This window comes from Mytilus edulis, chromosome 3 (genome assembly GCF_963676685.1).
Source record: "Mytilus edulis chromosome 3, xbMytEdul2.2, whole genome shotgun sequence".
Classification (NCBI taxonomy): domain Eukaryota; kingdom Metazoa; phylum Mollusca; class Bivalvia; order Mytilida; family Mytilidae; genus Mytilus; species Mytilus edulis.
Genome location: NC_092346.1, coordinates 9,637,660 through 9,660,834, shown reverse-complemented (window position 1 = coordinate 9,660,834; position 23,175 = coordinate 9,637,660). Strand labels below are relative to the sequence as shown.

The 23,175-nt window shown below is 32.0% G+C and overlaps 1 protein-coding gene across 2 annotated transcripts in view; it reads left to right on the top strand.

The window, feature by feature from the left end:
• LOC139515754 (protein jagged-1-like) overlaps positions 1–23,175 on the top strand; it is a 59,351-nt gene that overhangs the window by 5,743 nt on the left and 30,433 nt on the right. Inside the window, exons 2-4 of one of the 2 annotated variants that reach the window (XM_071305435.1) lie at positions 13,550–13,598; positions 17,148–17,402; positions 18,273–18,327. In XM_071305435.1, coding sequence (XP_071161536.1) covers positions 13,550–13,598; positions 17,148–17,402; positions 18,273–18,327 — 359 coding nt within the window. The other variant, XM_071305436.1, reaches the window with a different exon arrangement.

The following is a 23,175-nucleotide window of genomic DNA, read 5'->3' as shown; positions in this document are numbered from 1 at the left end:
TGCATACTATATTGATTGATTGTTGATTGCTCAACGTCCAGTGGCAAATATTTCATGCATATTCAAGACGCCTTCTATTTGAGTTCTAGATCATGTTGCAATATAATTTCATACAGTCTTTTAAAAAGCTTCTCAACTGCTACATTTTTTTACATTTTACCAGTACTAGGCTAAAGTTAGTCACTGTGTATTTTTATTCTTTTCTTTATATTGACCCTTACGGTGACCTATAGTTGTTAATGTCTGTGTCATTTTGTTTTTTTGTGGATAGTTATCTCATTGGCAATCATACCACATCTTCTTTTTTATATCTTGGCGATAACGAGTTTGACATATGGTATATAACTGTATTTTGTTGGAGACTCTGTTGCCCTGTGTAGATGTCTTTTTAGCTATGTGTGTCTTTTGGTTGCTATCTCATAGACGTATACCTTAAATCTCTTAATTCATATTCACAAATCTCTTCTTTTTTTATGTACACGCTATTGGGAACTTTTAAGTTGAAATTACTACAATTTGGGCCGCATTGTATTTCGGAACCATATGTACGCCCTATAGTATTGGGGGAACAATTTTGTAATATGTTACTACATTTTAGTTCGAATAGTAATTATAGGGATCAACCTTTGTTTTACTGATTAACCTGGCGAAATATCTTCTTGTAGATTTATTTTTAGAATGATGTCAGTTGTCCTAGATAAAGGACAACTAAAATGTTACCTTATTCAATGACAATGATAGACCATCGAAATGTAAAAAAAGAGAACCAGTGCTATACAAATATTTATATATTCTTTTAACGTGATGGTTTAATAAATGATCTCATGATGAATGTTTTGTAATTGGTAAACAAAATCCAAAGATTTAGTTAACAAATTCAGTAAATAAATTGACTATTATAAAAAGATATTATAATTATATAATATGCTGTAAACATTTAATTTTTTCATTTACTTGGATTTCCCAGTGCATATACACTTTTTACTAACATTCAACCTACATGTTTTGTCTCACCTGTGGATGGTATAAAGTAGGAATAACAGACTTGAAGAAAGTCGTCTTTTATTTCCGAGTGTCATATAACATTTATAAAGCACGATATTGTAGGTTTTTTTCCTGATCCGACAATAAAGGATTGTACAATAGACAGAAATTTAAATTCATCGAAGCCATGCTCGGACATGGATTGCAGTAGACATTCTGAGTTGACAGACGTTGGATAGGCCCAGACAGATTAAAGTTAACTAAGTGATATAGTGTGTGTTCTGTTTGTCCTTGAACATATCACTTTACAAATATGCAAAGTAATCATTTTATAAAATTTCGCAGGAAAAATGAGACTGTGCGTATGGAGGAGGTTACTTTATTAGCAGACATTCTGACAAAACGTCGGATAGGCCCACGCAGACAGATTATAAGTTAACGAACCGGAAGTGCTGTAGGGTTTGGTCTGTCTGTCCTTGAACATATCAGTAATCAAATCGACCAGAAGGCATTCACCTTTCAAATATGCAAAGTAATCATTTTAAATTTCGCAGCAAAAATAAAACTGTGCTTATTGAAGAATAAATTGAAAATGGAAATTAGAAATGATGTCAAAGAGACAACAATCCGACCAAAGAGGCTACCTTTTGCGCAGACTCACGGTTTTTCTCTCTTGATATTACCATGCACTTATGGCATTGCGGTCTTAATAATGCAGGATTGCCAAGTTTCGTGTATGTGGACAGGGCACTAACCGGGTATACCGTAGATTGCGAGTGAACTGATCACTCCAGAAAAAATTCGTTTATTCCTTATATATATATAATAAATTCATTGCAAATTGACCAGTCAAGGATTTTTTATGATTTATAAAATAATGACAATAAATTTTGTCTTTCCCAACTTACAATTTTCTCTCTTGAAATTCACAAGGTAAGCGCATGCAATCTCATATTAAACTTGATAAGAGTAAAAAAATATTATGGACATATTTCTTATAAACGGGATATCAAATACAAACTTAGTTTCAGACGAATATTATTTCGGTAATATTTTCTTTTTTTGTATCTTGAGAATATATAAAATTTTTTTAAATCCATCATTATTTCGACTTAGGGATTTAGCTGTTTTCTTCTTTGGATTAACACTCCACTGGTCAGGTTTTGTAGATTGATTGGTTGATTGATGTTTAACGCAACCTCAGCCCTTTTTGTGCTACTTCGTGGCGGTCAGTATTTATTGATGGAGGAAGCCAGAGTGCCCGTAGAAAACTAGGGAAACTGACGATCTTTTAGTCAATTAAAATATGAGTCGAGCGCACCTGCGATATGTAGAATTCTAAAAGTCTGTTTTCTGCTTTGGTTGAGTTGTTGTCTCTTTGACACGATTCCCTTTAATGATTTTCATTCTCAATTTTAACTCACAACCTCAGGGTCTTAAAATGCATAACGAAATTTAAGTTCAAATGGACTTTCGTGAAATTTTGTAAGACAACTTATTGAACATTTTGAAATCCTAGATTTGTTTGAAATTCTATTCACGAGTGTGGTGTTGCAAAAAGGCTTTATGGACGAACGTTAACCTAAAGGAAGATTGAGGCTAAGATCAAGCTTCTACTTTCCATAGATTTATAACACATGTCCGGCCACGCAGTATACCGTTGTACTAAAATCTTCATTGTCAAAAATACTAAAGAAATTATTCCTTTAAAGGCTGTAAAATAAGAAATAAACAGTTATAATCAAATAAAAGATAAAAAGAAAAGTGAAAAAGAGTACTGCCCTATCACTATAAATTAAACATGACACAGTTTGATACTCGTATCTATTCCTTATCATTTGATCAAAGTAAACATTGGTCTCAGAATAATTATTGTTCTTTATTCGATCATCAGGAACAGTAATATTTGTTTCAGGTGAGAATATTGATTTGAAAATGTATAACAATAATTAAACTTATTTAAAATCGACGAAGAATTAATGATTTTTTAACAAAGGGCGGATTAACATCTCAGTCGATTTTCATATCCGGTATGACAACTTTCCATATCCGGTATGACACCTTTAATGACAAGATTAAGTCTTCTCATTTCCTTTTTCTTAACTAGATTTACCTTTACTTCCACGTTGTGTCATCTAAAATCATCAAATAGAATAAGTAGCATGTGATTAAAGGTAAAACACTTTATTCTGAACTCGTTTTCATCCTTTTTTTCTTATTTTTGATCCGATTTAGATATAGTGTCTGGAAATGTTTTCAAAGTTGCTGTCGGATTTTTAATCTATTAATTTAGTGTATTCAACAAACTTAGTTTACTATTTTTTGTTCCGAAACCAGGACACAATTGGTCCGAGTACACAGTTATTTCGTAGTGCATTTCTTTTAGACAATGAAATGGAAATTAATCCCACGTGCACTTTCTCCATAATATGTTTAGACGTTACGCACGGTATTGCGTCGCAAGACGTAACATGTATGATTGACAAATTTGACGCCATAAACTAACTTTCACATTTTGTTATCAAGAGCGGAGTACCTACTCGGTCGACTTTTATCAAATAAATACCATAAGCTGAAGAAATGTTTCAAAATTTATCATGTATAAGGCAATTAATTACGTAAGGATCGTTTTTATTTTCTGATCTGCGATTAGATGAAACCAAATGCAATTTTTTCCAATTTTATTTTGGATAGAAAACATAGCAACCTTTAAAAAAAATCTTGCTTCCGGAGGGACACATGAGAAGATAAATTTAGCCTGAACATTTTTTTGACAAATTGACATAAAAATTTATGGCATTTATTTCATTAAAATCGGTCATATAATAATTTAGCAATATTTCTTTTTATAATGATTTTAGTTGAAACGATTTTTTTTTTGTTGAACTCACTTTTTTCCAATATCTGTATGTGTCTGTGTCTGAGTTTTCCGACTATTTCTCTATCTTTTTAGCACGGATGGTTTCATTTTACAAATACGTATTTATATAGTTGTTTAAAATTTATAAGACCATTGTAACTCGGATTCTAATCGGTTTCTAATCTATAAAGGTGTTTTAGATTTGCGTGAAAACTTTTGTCCATAAGAAATTATCCCTCGGCCCATCCCCCCTTTTCCCGTGTGTCTATAAAGGGTTTATTCCTTATGTGTGTATGTTTTTCTAATCTGAGTTTTATTTTGATTCAGAAGACCATTTTGGAATGAACATTTCCCGGCATCATTTTAACTGCCTAAACAGTTCGTAACTAGTGTGTATTTGTATAAAAGACGCCACTGTGCAGAAACGTCAAAATGACACCATTGGACATTATGGCTAGACATAGGGAATGCTTTCCGAAAAAAAATATAAGGTCATAATGTTGGTGAAATCACCCGACTCATTTAACCATTTGTATGAACTTATAGTTTGTATCTTATAAATATGTTAGTTTTGTATTATAAATGCACATTTAGTATTTATACAACATGTTTCACCTAAGGAATGGAAAAAAATAACGTTTGGACATTGTGGCTAGACATTCGATTTTTAAAAATTCTGCTTCAAGAAAAAGTTTTTTTTACATTTGAAACTTTGAAAATGTTTATCTTTTTCTGAACTTTCTATTGAGTATAGTTTTAATATGATTTGATTATTTTATAGGGATAATAATAAAACTGAAATTTTGATAAACTTTCCTCAAAACTCATTAAGACAGGTTCCTCTGCTGAATATTTCGTTGAAGGCTTGCTTCAAATTTCAGCCAATACCAAAAAACGGGTATGATGTTATAATATAAATCTAGTAGGAAGCTGATATACTAAATTTCGCAGATTTTATGTGCAAAATTACAACGGAACATAGAGAAATGCATTTTATTTAATCTGAAATGTTACGCCGGACATGCAATTTTTAACGCAAAAGTAAGATTTGTGAGTTCAATAAAATAAAAGTATGGTGCAAAAATTTATAGAATTAATTTAAAATAAAAAAAAATGTCCGGGCCTTTCTGTAGAAATATGGATGTTGGTGATTTTATTTCTTTATAGGCAAATGGTTGCTGTTCTAAAATCAAATAATAACGTAATTTTAATCCGAACGCATTACCGTGCGTAACGTCTTACAGTACGTGTGTTGTACTACTTTTGGGACAAATTATATCCGAATTATAGAAAATTTCATCGACAATAACTTAAAATATGGATAGTTTTATGTCAAGGGGTTCTTGAAATCTTTTGAAGTGCTAATTTTTAAAGTTTTTCAGCTGGAACAAATCACTACTTTACTTTAAAATTCATGACCCATAATTTTTTGACAGTGTCATTTCATCCCCCTTCTTTCTATTTGAGGCATACAACATGGAGAAATAAATCTAGAAGGGGTATAAAAAATTGGCAAGTATTTAAAACACACTGTCTACACTAAGGACTATGGACAACGAAAATCAAGGGACGATAACTTTGACTCAGACCTAATTAGTAAACATAGTAAAAAGGGACATTAAAGCAATATATTTATGTTATTTCAACTTTTAAAAAACTTTTGTTTTTATACGAAACTTGCATGAGCAACACGACGGTTGCCACATGTGAATCAGGATCTACTTACCCTTTCGGAGCACCTGAGACCCCCTCCCCCCAGTTCTTGGTGGGGTTCGTGTTGCTTAGTCTTTATGTTTCGATGTTGTGTCTTGTGTACTATGATTTGTCTGTTTGTATTTTTCTTTTTAGCCATGGCGTTGTCAGTTTATTTTCGATCTATGAGTTTGACTGTCTCTCTGGTATCTTTCACCCCTCTTTTGCAATGGAGAACATACTTTTGTTTTTATACGAAACTTGCACGGGCTGACATGACAGATGAATTGAAAAAAAGACTAAACTAGGGCATCTATGTATACTTTTCATTTATGTATGTATTGAAAGGCAGGTGTATAAACAGTCATTAAACATGTCGCAGCATTATCTACCAGTTGATATATACCCTTGAATCTTTGTCTAAGTATAATATCTCCGTCATACTGTCGACGAAGCTACAGAGATTATGATTTAGTTATAGACATTTGAAATATGAATGTCATCGATATTTTCCGTATAATTCAGTCTTTCTATGTTGTGATGTTATACTAATGTTTCAGAAACGGGAGAATGTTTGGTACCATTAAAACGTTTAGTCCTGCTGCAAATGTTTGCACCTGTCCTTAGTCAGGAATCGGATGTACAATAATTTTCGTCTGTTTATGTAGTTCATAAGTGTTTCTCGTTTTACGTTTTTATATAACTTAGACAGTTGGATTTTCCGTTTGAATGGTTTTACATTTGTAATTTTTAGGGCCCTTTATAGCTTGCTGTTTGGTGTGAGCCAAGGCTCCATGTTGAAGGCAGTACCTTGACTTATAATGGTATACTTTTATAAATTGTGACTTGGATGGAGAGTTGTCTCATTGGCGCTCATACCACAATTTTCTATATTTGTATTTTATTATTTGCTAATCGCTTACTTACTCCCAAAACATACATTTGAACCAGGATAGAGATTTCTGTTGAGTATGTGGAATTATTTACCTTTCCGGGGCATGTGTTTTCATCCTTTGTTTCGGTTGGACTTGTGCTTTCATTGTCGATAGCATTATCTATAGCACAAGGGCTCGTATCAGAGATGTTTTTGGGCGGAAGGAAATATATGCCAGTCGACTGTTATATATATATATGCGTTCTATAAGAAATCCACCATGTAGAACGCATACCAGTCGAATGGCATATATTCGCCCCAAACATCTCTGATATGACCCCATGCGCTATAAGCAACTGTTTTGTCGGTCTTTGTGTTGGTCAATGGCTAATTTTTTGTGCAGCACCAATCTTTCCTTAACTTGCACGTAATTTACATACAAACTATCAAAACTTCAACCTGCGCAAAATCATGAACTGAAGGGAGCAATCTTTCCTCTAGTACATGTACAAAATCATGACTTGAATATTGGGTAAGAGTTGTCATTTTGAAGTAGATGACAGTAATTGAATTCTGAAAAAAATAGTGTAATTGAATTTGCACTAATATGATTTTATTACCACATATGGTGAGCATCAAGCAGTTCCATATTCTAAAAAGTACTTTGAGCTGAATTCTATAAAGTAAGTAATCACAAACTAGATATTATTCCATTTCATACATCATTTGACAGAAGCGAAATAACAATTTCTGTTTGATTAACTTTAACTAACTATTTCGTTTTTGTGTAATCCTCTTTCAACAGATTAACCGAATATATCTTTAACATGTTTAAGTTCATTTAAAAAAAAAACATCTGATAAATATCAAGTATCGACAATTTATAATTATTTAAATTACGAAAAGTTTTTTATCTAGATACTTATTACAAAGCTGGAAACTGTTACCTTAAAGAGATGACCACATACTCAATAATCATAATTAGTATAGACTACTCATAAGTATTAGTTCTTTAGAATCGTTCACCTTTAAAAAATTTCGATTTGAATTCCACTTTGTTGGTCTTTTTCATTACTCAACTTCTTAATCAAGTCTGGAATTAATAGATATAAATAAAAGCTTTCCCTCGCTTCAATAATTCATAAAAATGGATAGACAAATAAATCATCTCCTATGTATACTTCTGTATACAATTTTTTGTCGAAATTTCAAACAGGGTGTGTGTGTTGGGGAACTAGAATTTAGAGTACTGTCATTATTTTTGCAGGGTACATTTTTTAAATTTTTTAATTATTATTTTTGGGAGAGAGGGTTTGAAATAAAAATAACAGTACTGCTTGTTCACCATTATTTTGGCCGGGTAAACAAATAATACGATGTGGCCTTTATGTAAGTTATTGTGTTAATAATATATTTATGCGATCATTATTAACACATATCTGTCTGCGTGAATAAAATGAATGAAATATCAAGGAAGTGATTAACTCACGTGCTCACAGAGAGCAGATTATTTTAAATATGTCCGATAAAATCACATAATGCCTGACTGCACGTGATGTATTAATAATAATGAGAACCCCTACAAAGAACTTTATCATTTACACATGTCAAGAAAATGAAAATTACCAAGATATTGGAATGACACCTAGCTTGGAGATTAAGAATCGATTCTGTTGTGAATGTGTATTACAGACAACCAGGGGGATCTGAATATTTAAATAATAATGTACTGAAAAGATTTACACCAATTTAATATTATATGTATTCATAATATCAAAATGTTATTCAACTTGAAATCTGTATGTGACATTCCCATTGAAGAAAATTCCGTTACATTCAAAATGTTGCATATTTTAAATGTTCTGTTTAATTTTGCATATAATTGATTGATTGCATGGTTGATGCATGTTTAATGTCCAGTGGCAAATATTTCTTGCACATTAACGACGAAACGAAATTAACAAATAATACAACAGGTATAAGTTCTTAAAAGTAGATCACAAGTATAAAAGGGGGAAATTTAGACGGCCAACGGAAAATGAGTGCATTTTTGGACAGAATTTTACATATCATCAGGTACACTATGGACAACCGAAGATTGCTCCTGCAAGTATCTTTCACGTGCAAAGAGCACCCCATTCCAAACGATGGTGGCTCTGTAATTATGTACCCCGCAATGACCAATAGATGCCCGACTTTAGTAAAGGTATTACTGCCAAACGGAAGAAGTTCAAGAGTACCGATATTAATATATCATGTTAACCCTTGGTGTCTTACATCGAAAGACTTCCATAACAATAATTCTGAATGAAGGAAAACACATAAGTTTACTTCTGTTAAAATTTAAAATTTCGTATGGAAAAAAAATATTATTTCTTTGATAAATACTAGATTTTGCTAAATTTCACTATCAAAATTGCATCTTTAGGCAGTTATAATTTTGCAAATTGACTCCTTATATGAATGAAGTAAGTGATGAAAATGTAGTCCGGAATATGTTTCAAATATTTGTCAACGGACGTTAGGCGAACCGTTACATCGAATAAGTATGAATTTGTCGTCCTGAATATACTTCAAATATTTGACAATGGAAGTTAAAGTATTAGTATGAATTTATTGTCAACAATATGCTTCAAATATTTCTCAATGGACGTTAAGCGAACCGTTTCATCGAATAAGTATGATTTTTTTTTGTCGTTCTGGATACACTTCAAGTATTTGCAAATGGACGTTCAAGTATAAGTAGGAATTTGTTGTCAGCAATATGCTTCAAATATTTGTTAATGTACGTTTTATATTTCAAATGGACGTTTCAGTACTATGAGTATATATTTAGTCATAACTATGCTTCAAATAGTTGTCGATGGGCCGAAGCAAACAACATTGTTTTATATATAAGTATTATTATGAAGCTTTGATACTAAACTTTTGCAAAGATTGACAATGTTTTCAGAAAATTGAAATTGTGTGTACAAAATTGTTTAAAATGTCTTATCTCGTTAAAACATTAAATTGTTTAATGCATTGAACAATAATTCAATATTGATCATGATTTTCAAAATGAACCAATTTTGTACAAATTAAAGTTAGAAATTTTCCGGAGGTTTCATAAGGTGGTGGAAAAAAGGAGGAAGGTCTAGACCTACTTCACACCAGTTTGAAATCTTGAAAATGTATCAAACATCCCATTCATTTTCAATTCGTGTTGGTACTTTTAATGGTTCCCAAGTTTAACTAGAAATTTTTATACAGGTATTAAAAATGATTATCAACTTATTGTTTTAACCTATAATATGAAATCAAACAGAGCTAGAAAATTCCAATTGGACGAGTTCGCTATCTATTGTATCTATGTTTATGTTTATATCGGATTATATAACCGTCGGCAATCTTCGGAAGGTCACCTCGATGGTTAATTACCGTCTAGACTCAAATACACACGAACACACTGATATATAATTTAAAGTTTATGCATCGCTAATTGATTTTAGACTTTTTTTTTAATATACGTTCTTGTATATTATAAGTCAAATAGGAGAATTGTGACAAACCGATGAACATGAGTTTAACAGTTCATGCCCTTTAATCGATGAACATGAGTTTAACAGTTCATGCCCTTTAATCGATGAACATGAGTTTAACAGTTCATGCCCTTTAATCGATGAACATGAATTTAACAGTTCATGCCCTTTAATCGATGAACATGAGTTTAACAGTTCGTGCCCTTTAATAAAAGAAGTTGAAGGTTAGGGACCGTGCAATATTTATCAGGCAGGTGGGACTGGTGCAAATTCTGATTATGACCAAAAAAAAGTTAATGTCCTGAATACCGATTTGTACTATAAAAACTCAATGTCCTATATATGACTTAAAAGCAGAAAAAAAAGTATGTGTCCTATTACAATAAAAACTGCTCAGACTAATTACATGCAGATAGTCACTTTAAAAAAAAATTCTAAAAATTTTCAAATCAACTTGGACTTTCATATAACTCTACAGCTATCTCCTTTATATATTGATCTTAAAGAATGCCCGGTTGTTTGGTAGTTTGGTGTATTGCTGTCATGGATTTCATTAATAAGTGTAAACAAAAAGAAGCTAAAACTTTCAGTTTAGGCTTAATCAAGATCGTCATCTTTGAAATTTGATACAACGCTTCCAAATCAACTGGGATTTTTATAAAACTCTACAGCTTTCTCAATTTTATATTGATCTTACAGAATGCCAGGTTATTTGATAGTTTGGTTTTTAACTGTCAAATTCTATGATTTAATATGAAGGTAAAAAAAGCTGCATCAAAGTCAAAAACATCTGCCTTTAATTTAAAAAGACTATAATTTCTTCCTTGAAAAGTAGAATTGATAAAGTGACATTGTATATTTGAAATATAGACATGCTCTGTAGTTATATTAAAAAGACCATTATTGATAATCATAAAATTAAAATTGAGAATGGAAATAGGGAATGTGTCAAAGAGACAACAACCCGACCATAGAACAGACAACAGCAGAAGGTCACCAACAGGTCTTCAACAGTTTACTAGTCTAAGAGTTATTGTCCCTTAATTTAAAATATTCCTTTTATTTTGTTTAAATAGGGTTTTTTGAAATTTGTACAAATTGGATATTTTATTAAATTTTTATAGTTTGAATAAATCTTTCATGTCCTATGGTCACACATGGGGAACAAAGTGGTGACCCTTTGCATAAAGTGGATGCAAAATGTGTTTGTCCTACTATGGGTTCGCAATGGTCCTACCTGCAAGATAAATATTGCACGGTCCCTGAAGCGGTCAGTAAAGTTTATATGGTGCAACCCATATCTCTCATTCAAATGTGCTTGTACAAAAGCAGGACTATGCCAGAGAAATCGTAGTTATTCGTGTATGAAGAAATATTACCCGAACTTCCCTTTATAGCTAGTTTTTATAATAAACCTTGATATTTAGACTTTTTTATAGCCTATTCATCTTTGCATATACTTTCAGTCTGTTGACTGTCTCATTTACATTCATAGATGCAGAGTACACAAAATGTTTTGGTTTGATATATTGATGCATCTAACTTGATTAGATATGCTAAAAGAACATATTGTCTCGCACGGTTGCAAAGTAAACATATTCTGATCTGACATTTTACATTTATAGTGTGGTTATCAGTGCAGATCAGTGGAAATATAAATGGGAGGGTAAAGAGATCCTGTTCCACTAGTGGAACCCGTCATGTTGCTCATGACTAGCAAAAATTATCTGCGCCAAGTCTGAATAACAATGTCCTAAACGAATAACAATGTCCTAAACGAACAACAATGTCCTAAACGAACAACAATGTCCTAAACGAATAACTATGTCCTAAACGTAGCTGTGATATTTTGTCACCGGAATCAATTGTACGTAGGTAATTGACATATATCCCGTCGAACTCTATTGAAACAATTGTTAAAGAACTTTTTAAAGTTTACTGTATGAAAATAAAGAAACATAAATACCGTCAGCTGTTATATTCAATGACCAGTTCATGCTAGTACATCCATTCAATAATTTATTTGTTCAATTATTTTCTACTCTTAACTCTATACTCTAATATTTGCAAATACATAACGACAAAAATCTGTGAAATTTCAATCTATTATTCGTGACCATATGTTACATTCAATTAGAACTGTAACAATGTTCTCTTGGTATTACAACCATTCAAAAGGCCATTACAGTTGAATTTACATGGATTTTCTCCCTGATTTATTGTTTGATAAATCATTAAATATCTGATATAGTTGTATATGTTATGACTTATTCTATATATTTACAATACTATAAGCTTTAAAAACAAATGTGTTAAGAATGAATTGTTATTATGATGCAAAAAATAGTGAAGATCTTTATATAAGGAAGTTGGTTTAAGGTGGTACCCAACACCTTCTCTAAAAAGAATTTGGCTCGTTTTATTTTCATAAAATTTTGAAATAGTATTTACTTTGACCCATTGATAAAAATATCAAAAAATCAAAAAATTTGAACCAACCGTTTTATCAGAAAATTTACACTGGTTATATAGCAGTTTGAGAAATACTAATTTTGATCATTCAGAATCTTAATATTCCATTAACAACACAACGTAATTAAAACGTTTAGCTGATTTTACAGAGTTATCTCCCTGCAGTGTTAGGTACAACCTTAAGTGGATTACAAGATTATTGGAAATCTATGCTAATAAAATAGGATCACAATATTGTGAACAATCTATGTTAAAAAAATGGGATCACCATATTGTTGACAATCTATGTTTAAAAATGTAACCCCAATATTGTTGTGTTATTGAATGTTTCTGATTAAGGTCCAGATAAGCGCTTTCAACGCATGAAATTTAAATCGTGTTGTTTTCAATTTTTATAAAATGTGTCTCTTTTTTTTTCTAACATTTTTTTCTAATTTTCCTATTATGTCGGTTATTGATTTAATAATACCGTAGACCTGTATTCCCGAACTACATTTCGACCAAATAATTTGTATTTATACTGTCACTATGAAAGATTGTGAAAGTAGAACAAACGAAATATTTCAGGTTTCAGTATAGGATCTATATAGTAAACACAACTCAGTTCAAAAAGATGCACGAAATGTTAGCCTAACACTTAACGTTATAATATTGATTTGATATTTAAACACTCCAATACCCATCTGTCCACTGAAGCCTGTTGTTTAGCAGTATATCGAAGAACAAAGAACAAATAAACAGTATACTCACTGCATTTGTTTGCACCTGTCCCAAGTCAGGAACCTGCTGAACAGTGGTTGACGTTTGTTGATGTGGTTTATTAGTGTTTCTCATTTTTTATATGGATAAGGCCGCTGGTTTTCCTGTTTGTATTGATTTACACTAGTCATTTTGAGGCACATTATATCTTGATGTTAGGTGTAAGCCAACTTGAAGGCTCTGTGTTGAAGACAGTACTTTGACCAATAATGGATTACTCTTTACAAATTGTTACTTGGATGGAGAGTCGTTTTATTGGCACTCATACCACATCTTCTCATATCTAAGTCTTTGATTTTGAATGAATACTCCATAATTTCATTGGGACTGATTTTTTTTTATGAGTACATTTTTGTGTTGATATTTTATTGTTTTCTCTCGTTTTAGTTGACTTACAGTTTAACATTGGAAGCCTGGGATCACGACACACTTTTACGTGAGTTTTTACCTGTACTCGTGTTTCTATTGCATGCATTTATGTGCATTTATGTCTAAAAGGAAAATAAAACACTTATCAATCATCCTAATAAGATAATTTTGTATGCATCAGAAATCTGTTAGATCACATCACTTTTTAAAAATATGATGGGTGTCGTTTGCGAAGCAGGGTTTGCTCACATATACCGGATTTTATACTGTCCAGAGCTTTAGTTTTTTGCTGTTTAAATTCCCTTTTTATGAATTGTCTCGTTGCAAGTATGTTCGAATTTGGAGGACAAAAAATAATTTTCCAACGTTTGATTTGAAAAAAATATGTCCAGTGTTATAAAGCATTAAAATCGAAATTGAAATAGGGATTGTGTCAAAGAGTCAACAACCCGACCACATAACAGAAAATAGCCGAAGGGCCACCAATGACTCTTCATCAATACCGGAAAATCCTGCATCGAAGGCATTAGTTTATTTTGAAAATTTTGGATCATTACGAGAGAACATATCTATGTATATGTTTTTACATTTCATGATATATATAATAACTTATCTTATACAGCTGGTTAAAAATATAAACTGTCGATAATGTTCTCTAGATTACATCATAACAACATTTCAGACATTTCTTCTAGCAATCTTCTCACAATTTTTACGCTATCGTACTATGGGTCTGGATTTTATTTTGGGAGGCGTCTTTAATTCTTTGTGCCCTTTTTCTGTTGTCTTTATTTTCGGGTGGGTCTTTAACTCTTTATGTCCTTTTTCTGTTGTCTTTATTTTGAGATGGGTCTTTAACTTTTTATGCCTTTTTCTGTTGTCTTAATTTTGGGTGGGGTCTTTAACTCTCTATATCGTTTTTCTGTTGTCTTTATTTTGGGGTGGGTTCTTTAACTCTTTATGCCCATTTTCTGTTCTTTTTTATTTTGTTTAATTTGCCAACTTTATATTTTAGTTGCAATTTTTCTCTATTCTTTACTTTTGGCCTATTTCAGTTTATAAAATTGTTTATTTGTTGTCCCATTATTCTCTTTTTTGTAAACCCCACCACACCCTCTACTATGCATGTAGTAAATTCGTTGCCAAAGAAATATATAAATTATTGATTCAATTGTTTGTTTTATTCATTTACCCAGATACCGTTTAAAACACTCAAGTGTAGATCGTAGATATAATTTGCACTCTCAGAAATTTATTTCGAGTTATCCAGTATATATCGTACATTCTAACATGACGTCCTTCAAACGCTTTGAGTACACACCCGTGGTAAAATATGAATATATTGGTTGGGCTGTTCTGATTGTACTCCCACGTCATATGATTGTTTATGGATGGAGTACACGACGTCATAGAATGATAACGTAATAGTTTAAGCATTTTTCGGGAAAATACACGCTTCTGATACCGAAAATCATCACCAGAATGAAACGTAAACAAACAATACTAAAATGTGGTATAAGCCCTTTTTTATATACATAGAAGATATATAAGTAAATTATCATTAAAATTCATCCAAATCTATCTAAATATATTATTGTAAATAGTTTGAGCATGTCACTAAATCTGTTTGCTCCGTTCTTTACCGCCAATCTTAAAGTGGGTTAATTTATGGGAACGGCAAATATTTGCCTCCATCTAGTGCGCTTTGAACCAAAACAATTGCTATATTTGTCTTATCAGAATCGAAATAATTCATGGGGGCTTGAATATATCTAAATTTTACCACGGGTTGTCCCTTTATGCCGATATTTTACCCCTCGCTATCGCTCAGGGTAAAATATTTGTCATAAAGGGCCAACCCGTGGTAAAATAACGATATATTCAAGCCCCCATGAATTATTTCTTAATTACATAAGGAGATTTAACGTATTGTGTCTCAAAGGGATACAAACAAAAAAACAGAAATACGTGTACATTGTATATTTAACCAAGATGATTGCGATGTTGTTGTAATACTACATACTCCACATGTATAAATAATTTTCCATATCACACTGTCGCGGGAGTATGCAGCGAAGCTGAAGTGTTTTTATTACGATTGAATCACAAAATAATGCTATAATTTTCAATATTTGTGTATTCTATGATCGCCATACGATCAATTTCAGACATTGGAAATTGTAAGGATTTTACAAAACCATGTAATTTTATAAACGTAATAATGTCAAAGCTTGTCTTGAAATTAAGAAAATAGTAGGAGGGCAATGCGAAGCGATGTTGAAATTTGATTTCATATTTAAACATGTTAAAGGAGGCATTACTCGTCCGTTAAACTGAGCGCACTACGTTTGCAAGCATTTTCGGATTAAACATTTTTACGTTTGTGCGCAGCTTTTGATTACATTTCTGCGCACATTTATCTTACAGGTTACTCATGTAACAAAAGGTGATATAAATATAAATGATATAAAATTATAATAAATAACTATAATTTGTTAGTTTTCATAATAAATATGACTATAAATCATTAACTTTGCGGAAAATAAATGCGCTTGATTGTAATCAAAAGCTGCGCGAAAATGTCTTTTGCGCGCAAATGTCAGGGATGGCATTGCGCGCACCGTATAAACTAACGGATGTCTTTTTAATGGTGTTGGTTTCCTGTCTCATCGGATGGATACCTTGCATCTTCTATTTTTAACTTAATACGTTCCTTCAAAATAAATAAAATTTAACAATTCCAATAGATCGCCGTTTTATATTAAATTCTTGAATTCAAGAATGTGATTATATCAATATTATTTCCGTTTGTAAATAAAAATAAGCGCTAAGCAAATATCCAGTACAAGAATTAATCACTTTAATACCATTAATGTAAACAATGATTTGCCAGATAAAACTAAAGTTATCAATGATCATGTTGTACGCCATCATTTTTGTAATGTTATAAATGTCAGATTTTTATATGATGAACATCATCACTTGTAACTAACATTGACATATCCATTTTATCTTCCAAAATTATGAATGAAGTGTTCCCTCTTTAGCAGTGGTAATTTTAATTTTCATTAATCAGAAGAACAAAATCGTATAGTTATTACGTTTTGTCATGACGACGCACTTGGCAGATCTTTGAATAAATTTAAAGCTGGATATATTAAAACTAAATTCTGTTTCACAACTGGCATGGGGTTCGTGGAAAGTTCAAGGTTATAAAATTATCAAGACAACACGTTTATTAATATATATTTTCCTGTTAAAAAAAAAATGTTTTCTTCCATAACTCCCTCCGTGTCAGTTTTAAAATTGGCTTATCTTTCATTCTTTTAGCCCTTTTTAATGAATGATAGTCGGCAAATTTGTAAACGGGCATCTCACTTTTTCTTTCTATTTTATGACAGATGATGGCGAAATTATCGAAAATGCATTCTATTTTTCTGACAGATTATGGCCAAATCATCAATCGTGTTTTCTACTTTTATCTTTTTATTTTCTGACCGATGCATGATGGTCAAATTATCGAAAGTGCGTTTTTTTATTCTTTCTATAATCTCTCAGTTGAAGGCCAATTTGTTAGATGTGCATCTCACTTTTCTATCATTCTATTTTCTGACAGATGATGGACAGATTATCGAACGTGCATCCTACTCTGGTATATTACTGCCAGGACCAGACTGGTATACACGGACACACAATGGTCCTACAGCTAGTCTTATCTATAGAATACGGGTGGTTTGTGATTTACATTATTATAATACAACGTGTACAAAGTTCTGTCGACCACGAAATGATACATTTGGACATTACAAGTGTGATTCTCATGGTGACAAAGTGTGTATGGAGGGCTGGATGGGATCGGAATGTGATAAAGGTTTGTATTCTCATGGTGACAAAGTGTGTATGGAGGGCTGGATGGGATCGGAATGTGATAAAGGTTTGTATTCTCATGGGGATACAGTTTTATGGCTGGCTGGATGGGATCGGAATGTGATAAAGGTTTGTATTAACATAGGGATAAAGTTTGCATGAAGGCTGGATGGGATCGGAATGTGATAACGGTTCGTATTCTCATGGGGATTACGTTTGTATGGAGGGCAGGATGGGATCCGAATGTGATAAAAGTTACTATTCTCATTGGGATAAAGTTTGTATTTAAGGCTTGATGGGAACAGAATGTGATAAAGGTTTTTATTCTCATGGGGATATAATTGTATGGAGGGTAAGTTGGGATCGGAATGTAATAAAAGTTTGTATTCTTATATGGTGATAAAGTTTGTATGGAGGGCTGGATGGGATCGGAATATGATAAAGGTTTGTATTCTCATGGGGATAAAGTTAGCACGGAGGGCAGTCCCTCATTCCTGCTTCATGTCAGGTGCATACCTTTTGTACTGTTAAACTTAAGTTAATCAAAACTTGCTATGCAATTGCATTAAAAATGCTTGTATAGGTGTTTTAGTCCTGCTATGCGGACTAATACTGATTTGAGTAATTTTAAATGGAATTTCCAGTCCCTCCTGAAACAATTAAATTATGTGAGTTTTTTTCTGGAATTCCAATCATGGCAAACAATAAAATAAAAATGACACTCAATAGACAAATTGTCTGATTTTACAGACTTAGCATAAAATGTTAATGATTCCTACCCGATGATAAACTTGGTTGACTTTCATGCGCAATAACACTTTTTTTTTATATTCGTATAAAATTGTATCTTAATAAAACATAAATACTTTTTCAGCTATATGTAAAACAGGTTGCAGTCACGGGTCCTGCGACACTCCTGGAGAATGCAGGTAGGTATTAAACAATAGTAAAATTGAGCACTTAATTCAAATAAATATTCTGTTATTTTGTAAAGAATAACATGAATATTTCAAGCCTTAAGGAGGCTCGCGGGTATAAAAAAATTCTGAAAAAAATTAAACAGTTATTTTTCATTACGAATTTTATTTATTACCTTTATTTATTATTTCTGTATCATATGGTACAAAAATCATTCAACGAAAATATTTTGTGTTGGCCCCAGATGACTTTTAAAATGTAAATATCATTGAAAAAGCTCCAAATTATCTCCCTTTGCTGCAAAAATGCCATTTTTTGGCATTAAAATTGAAATATCTTTTTTAACTCATCGGTGACCATTATTTTTTATTATTATTTTCAGACAAGATTTACTTAAACTAATCTTTTGAAAAATTTGAGCGATTTCTGTAATTTAGTTCTTTTTTTATTTCGATATTACCGTTTTTTCTCCTATTAGCTCAACAGAAAAAAGTAACTTTACACAAATGTATGCTTCGTTCGAAGGCAGATTGTGAGCGTAAATGAACGGTGACCCCATCTTTTTATTTTATTTTTCTATCAAGTATAAGATAAAGTTCAATTGTAGAAAAATATAGCGAAATCTTATATTAAAATAAAATTTTGATTTAGACCCGCGAACCACCTTAAGTCAAAATAGTAATTATCAAATCGACCAATTATTTATGATACTAAGTAGTATGTGTCTTTGTTGTTGGGATGTACAAGTACCCAATCACGTCCACCTTGTAGTTTTGTTAGGTGTATTTCTATTTGTATCCATCTAATGAGTTAGGCTTTTTCAACTGATTTTATAGTTTGTTCTTATGTTGTACTGTAACACTACTGTCCAATATTGGGGAGGTTTGGGCGCCCATTAACATGTTGAACACCGCCATATTATGTATGTGCCTTTCCCGAGTCTAAAGACTGTAATTCAGTGGTTGTCGTTTGTTGCTGTGTTATATATTTGTTTTTGGTTCATTGCTTAGTAAATCAATAAGGCCGTGAGTTTTCTCGAAGGCCATATGGTGATCTATAGTTGTTGATTTCTTTGACATTTGTTCTTTTTGAAGAGTTGCCTCATTGGCAATTATACAACAGCTTTATACAACATTATACAACATTATACAACAGCTTTTTTTCGATTAGAAATAAATAACAAAAACTACAGAAGCCATGAAAGGGAATATCCGTTTAAAACCATTCACTTGTCATAGAGAACTTAAATTACTCTCTTCTTGAATTCTTTTTCTAGATCATGTCGGAATACTCTGGAAAAAACTGGTTCTCTGTATAGCTGAACTTTTTAATTATCAATAAATCTTTGTTTTAAAAATCGAAATGTCGCATCTTTTTCATTGTTTATCATTATTTTGTGGAAGTATACCAATTGATGTCATTTAGATGAAATATTTGCTGATTTATAACAAGAAAAATCATCCATCATTGAATATATAAATATGACTTAGATAATTCAAGGTTAATAATTGAGAGTGTAAATAACTGATCAACAGACTGAACAGGAACAGTTCTCCATGCAAAAAGATGGTTTAGAGTATTCTGTTTGATTCTGATGCTTATCAATCTTGAATATTTTTTTTCTCCAAAATATTTGTTTTAAGTGTTTTTATTAGTATAAGTAGAGTTTGATATTATGATTTTCCAATGCAAATGTATCCATTAAAAACCTAAGGACAAAGATGTGTTCAAAACAGGTCACTGTAAGCCTTCCATAATGAGCCAGAAACAAACGGTAAATAGTGAGTTAATAAAAGCGCCATGATGACAAAATTTAAAGTAATGGAAAAAGTACACAAAAGTTACGATTTATTCTACATCAATTCTATTCTTCGTAAATTCCTCCGCAACGGAGCACCCGTGTCACACGGTAGTAAAATATAGTCATCAATCAGCGAAAAATAGTTGTTGGAAACAACAACCAAAGACAACCACATCGATAACAGACTTCACTGAATTATTACACAATTGTATTTAGCGGCCAGCTGACGACCACTTCCGCGTGCGGTAATTTTTCAATCCCAAGAAGACCCATTAGTGGCCTCCGGCTGTTGTCTGCTCTATGTTCGTTGTCTTTTTGATATTTTCCACATTTCCAATCTCAATTTATTCTGTGATGGGACAGTAACATAAATAATTTGGCGAAGCTAATACTATTTTTAAAAACAGTAACTTTGGTGTAACAACACAACATAATAAAATGTTTAATAATCCATCGGAAATAAATTCATCATAGATACAAATTTTGTACGCCAGACACGCTCTTGCGATTGGTCTTCAAAAAAAGCAAAAATATGGAACTCCGAGGAAAATGCAAAAAGGAAAGTCCCTAATCAAATGTCAAAGTCAAAATCCAAAGCACATCAAACGAATTGATAACAACTGTAATATGCTTGACTTGGTACAGGCATTTTCAGTTCTTATGTAGAAAATAGCTAGCTTAACATCTCAATTACAAGTATGACAGTCGCATCAAATTCTATTATATTGACAACGATGTGTGAATTAAACATACAGACATGATAGGTGCAAATATCAAAATTAGGGATACAGCAGTCAACAGTACAAAAGACTAATCTTTGATGCTGGAATAAGAATATAAATGAAAAGGCCAAATAAAGAACGAATTTGAAGATCATTGAGTAACAAAACTTCCGAAAGGTTTGGTCAAATACAGCTATGGTAAATCGGCTTAAAAAGGGAACAGACGCTCCGTATTGAAGGACGTACTTTGACCTATAATGGATTACTTTTTACTAATTGAGACGTCAGTGGAGAGATGGCTCATTGGTTCTCCTACCACATCTTATATCTGTTTACGTATCTAGTTGGTACCAAGCACCAACAAAATACCGAAAGACACAATTTATTGATCTAAGAGTACTGAAGCTAGTTCAAAGTTAAATTTTAACTGATGACCAAACTTAAAAGTCTTCCAGATTTAACATTACAGTAAACGTGTCTTGCGCACTGACATATGTATCATATGTATCTATAACTACCTGAAGGTTTATAGGGGACTTAGGATAGTTCCAGTCAACGTGGGTTAGGTCATTTGTTTCTGCAATGATTTATACTGTTAAATGTATTTTCGTATTTTGCTTGTGGTGTAGACAAGTGGTATTCTAACGGAAGAATTTACTGTTAACAAACCCCAGACTTTGTTTCTGAGTCAGTATGATTCTGGAAGTTTGAATTACCGGAAACCATATTTCAACAAATGATTTTATAAAATGAACCAATCTCAAACTTGCTTTGTTTCAATTGAATTTCAATCTGCTACCACTCAACAGCTTAACTTTATTTGGGGTACTAGTCTTTGCGGACAATTCTAGATTTATTCAAATGCTGATATTCGATGTCATTTGTTTTTATCAAAGGTTTTCATCAATGTTGTGCATATTTAAAGGAAGATATGAAAATATTCAAGTAAAAATCTTGTTTAAAGTTTACTGTTATAATTTTCAATCCTGTTATATGTCAAAAATGACGAGTATGACACCTGATGGAAAAAATATGAAAATTATAATTTACTACTGATAAAAGATGACATGTTTATAAAATCTGAACAATTAATATATTGTGGTTAATGGATGCAGTTCACTGCTATTGAAAGCAAAGACATCTCACTCTGTGTGTTGTTCGTGTTAGTAAAATAATATATTCATATCCATATGGTAATACATTCCATAAGCCATTTTCTGACCTTTCCCAGGCTTCTTTATGCTAATTTGACACCTGAATGCTTATATTATTATTACCTATATATGTGAGATGCATTGAATGCAACGAGTATTTAATGAACGCAGCTCTGTTAAAATCAAACTTTCATTTTATGATCTCCTTTACAAACATTAAACGTTTTCAAGGAATATGGATAATGCTAAACATTAACTTGGAAAATTAAAATTGTGACACCAAAAGGAATCAATTTAATTCAATGTTTTATTTACGTCTCACTTTATGCATACAGATATACAACACAATCATAACATATACTACATTATTTTATCCATGGCCAATTACTAAGATTTATGGGAGACGACACACTATAAAATAAATTAAAAAAGACAACAATAAACAATATATGCTGTATTTGGCAAAACTTTTAGGAATTTTTTGTCCTGAATGCTCTTCAACTTCGTACTTTATTTAGACTTTCATATTTTTTTATTCGAGCGTCACTTGTGATTCTTTTGATGTAAATGCAAAATTAAATCCTGGTATCTATGATGAGTATTAAAAAGCACTGGGTTGATGCCACTGCTGGTGGAGTTTTTATTCCCCGAGTGTATCACCAGCCCAATAGTCAGCACTTCTGTGATGACATGGATTATCATTGACATAATCATAATTATAAATTAAATGTTTACTAAACTTTGAATTTTTTGAAATACTAAGGATTTTCTACCTCAGGAATAGATTACCTTACCTGTATTTGGCGAAACTTTTAGAAATGTTTGGTCCTCAATGTTCTTCAACTTCGTACTTTATTTAGGCTTTCATTTTTTTTTATTCGAGCTTCACTGATGGGTCTTTTGTTGACTAAACGCGCGTAAATACAAAATTAAATCCTGATATCTATGATGAGTTTTTTTAGATGTCGGTGCTACTTTCTACAAAAATCCCCTATCTATGTATTTTCAAAACATATATAAACTAGTTGACTTCTTATAAATACACCAATAATAATTACTAAGGACATACTTCTCATCAGCTTCTACTCCGGAAGTGAAAGCATTTCTTGCATGTAGCACCAATCGAACTAGTGTAATGCACTTTCAAATTAGTGTTTACTTATTTCATGTGAGACTTTATTT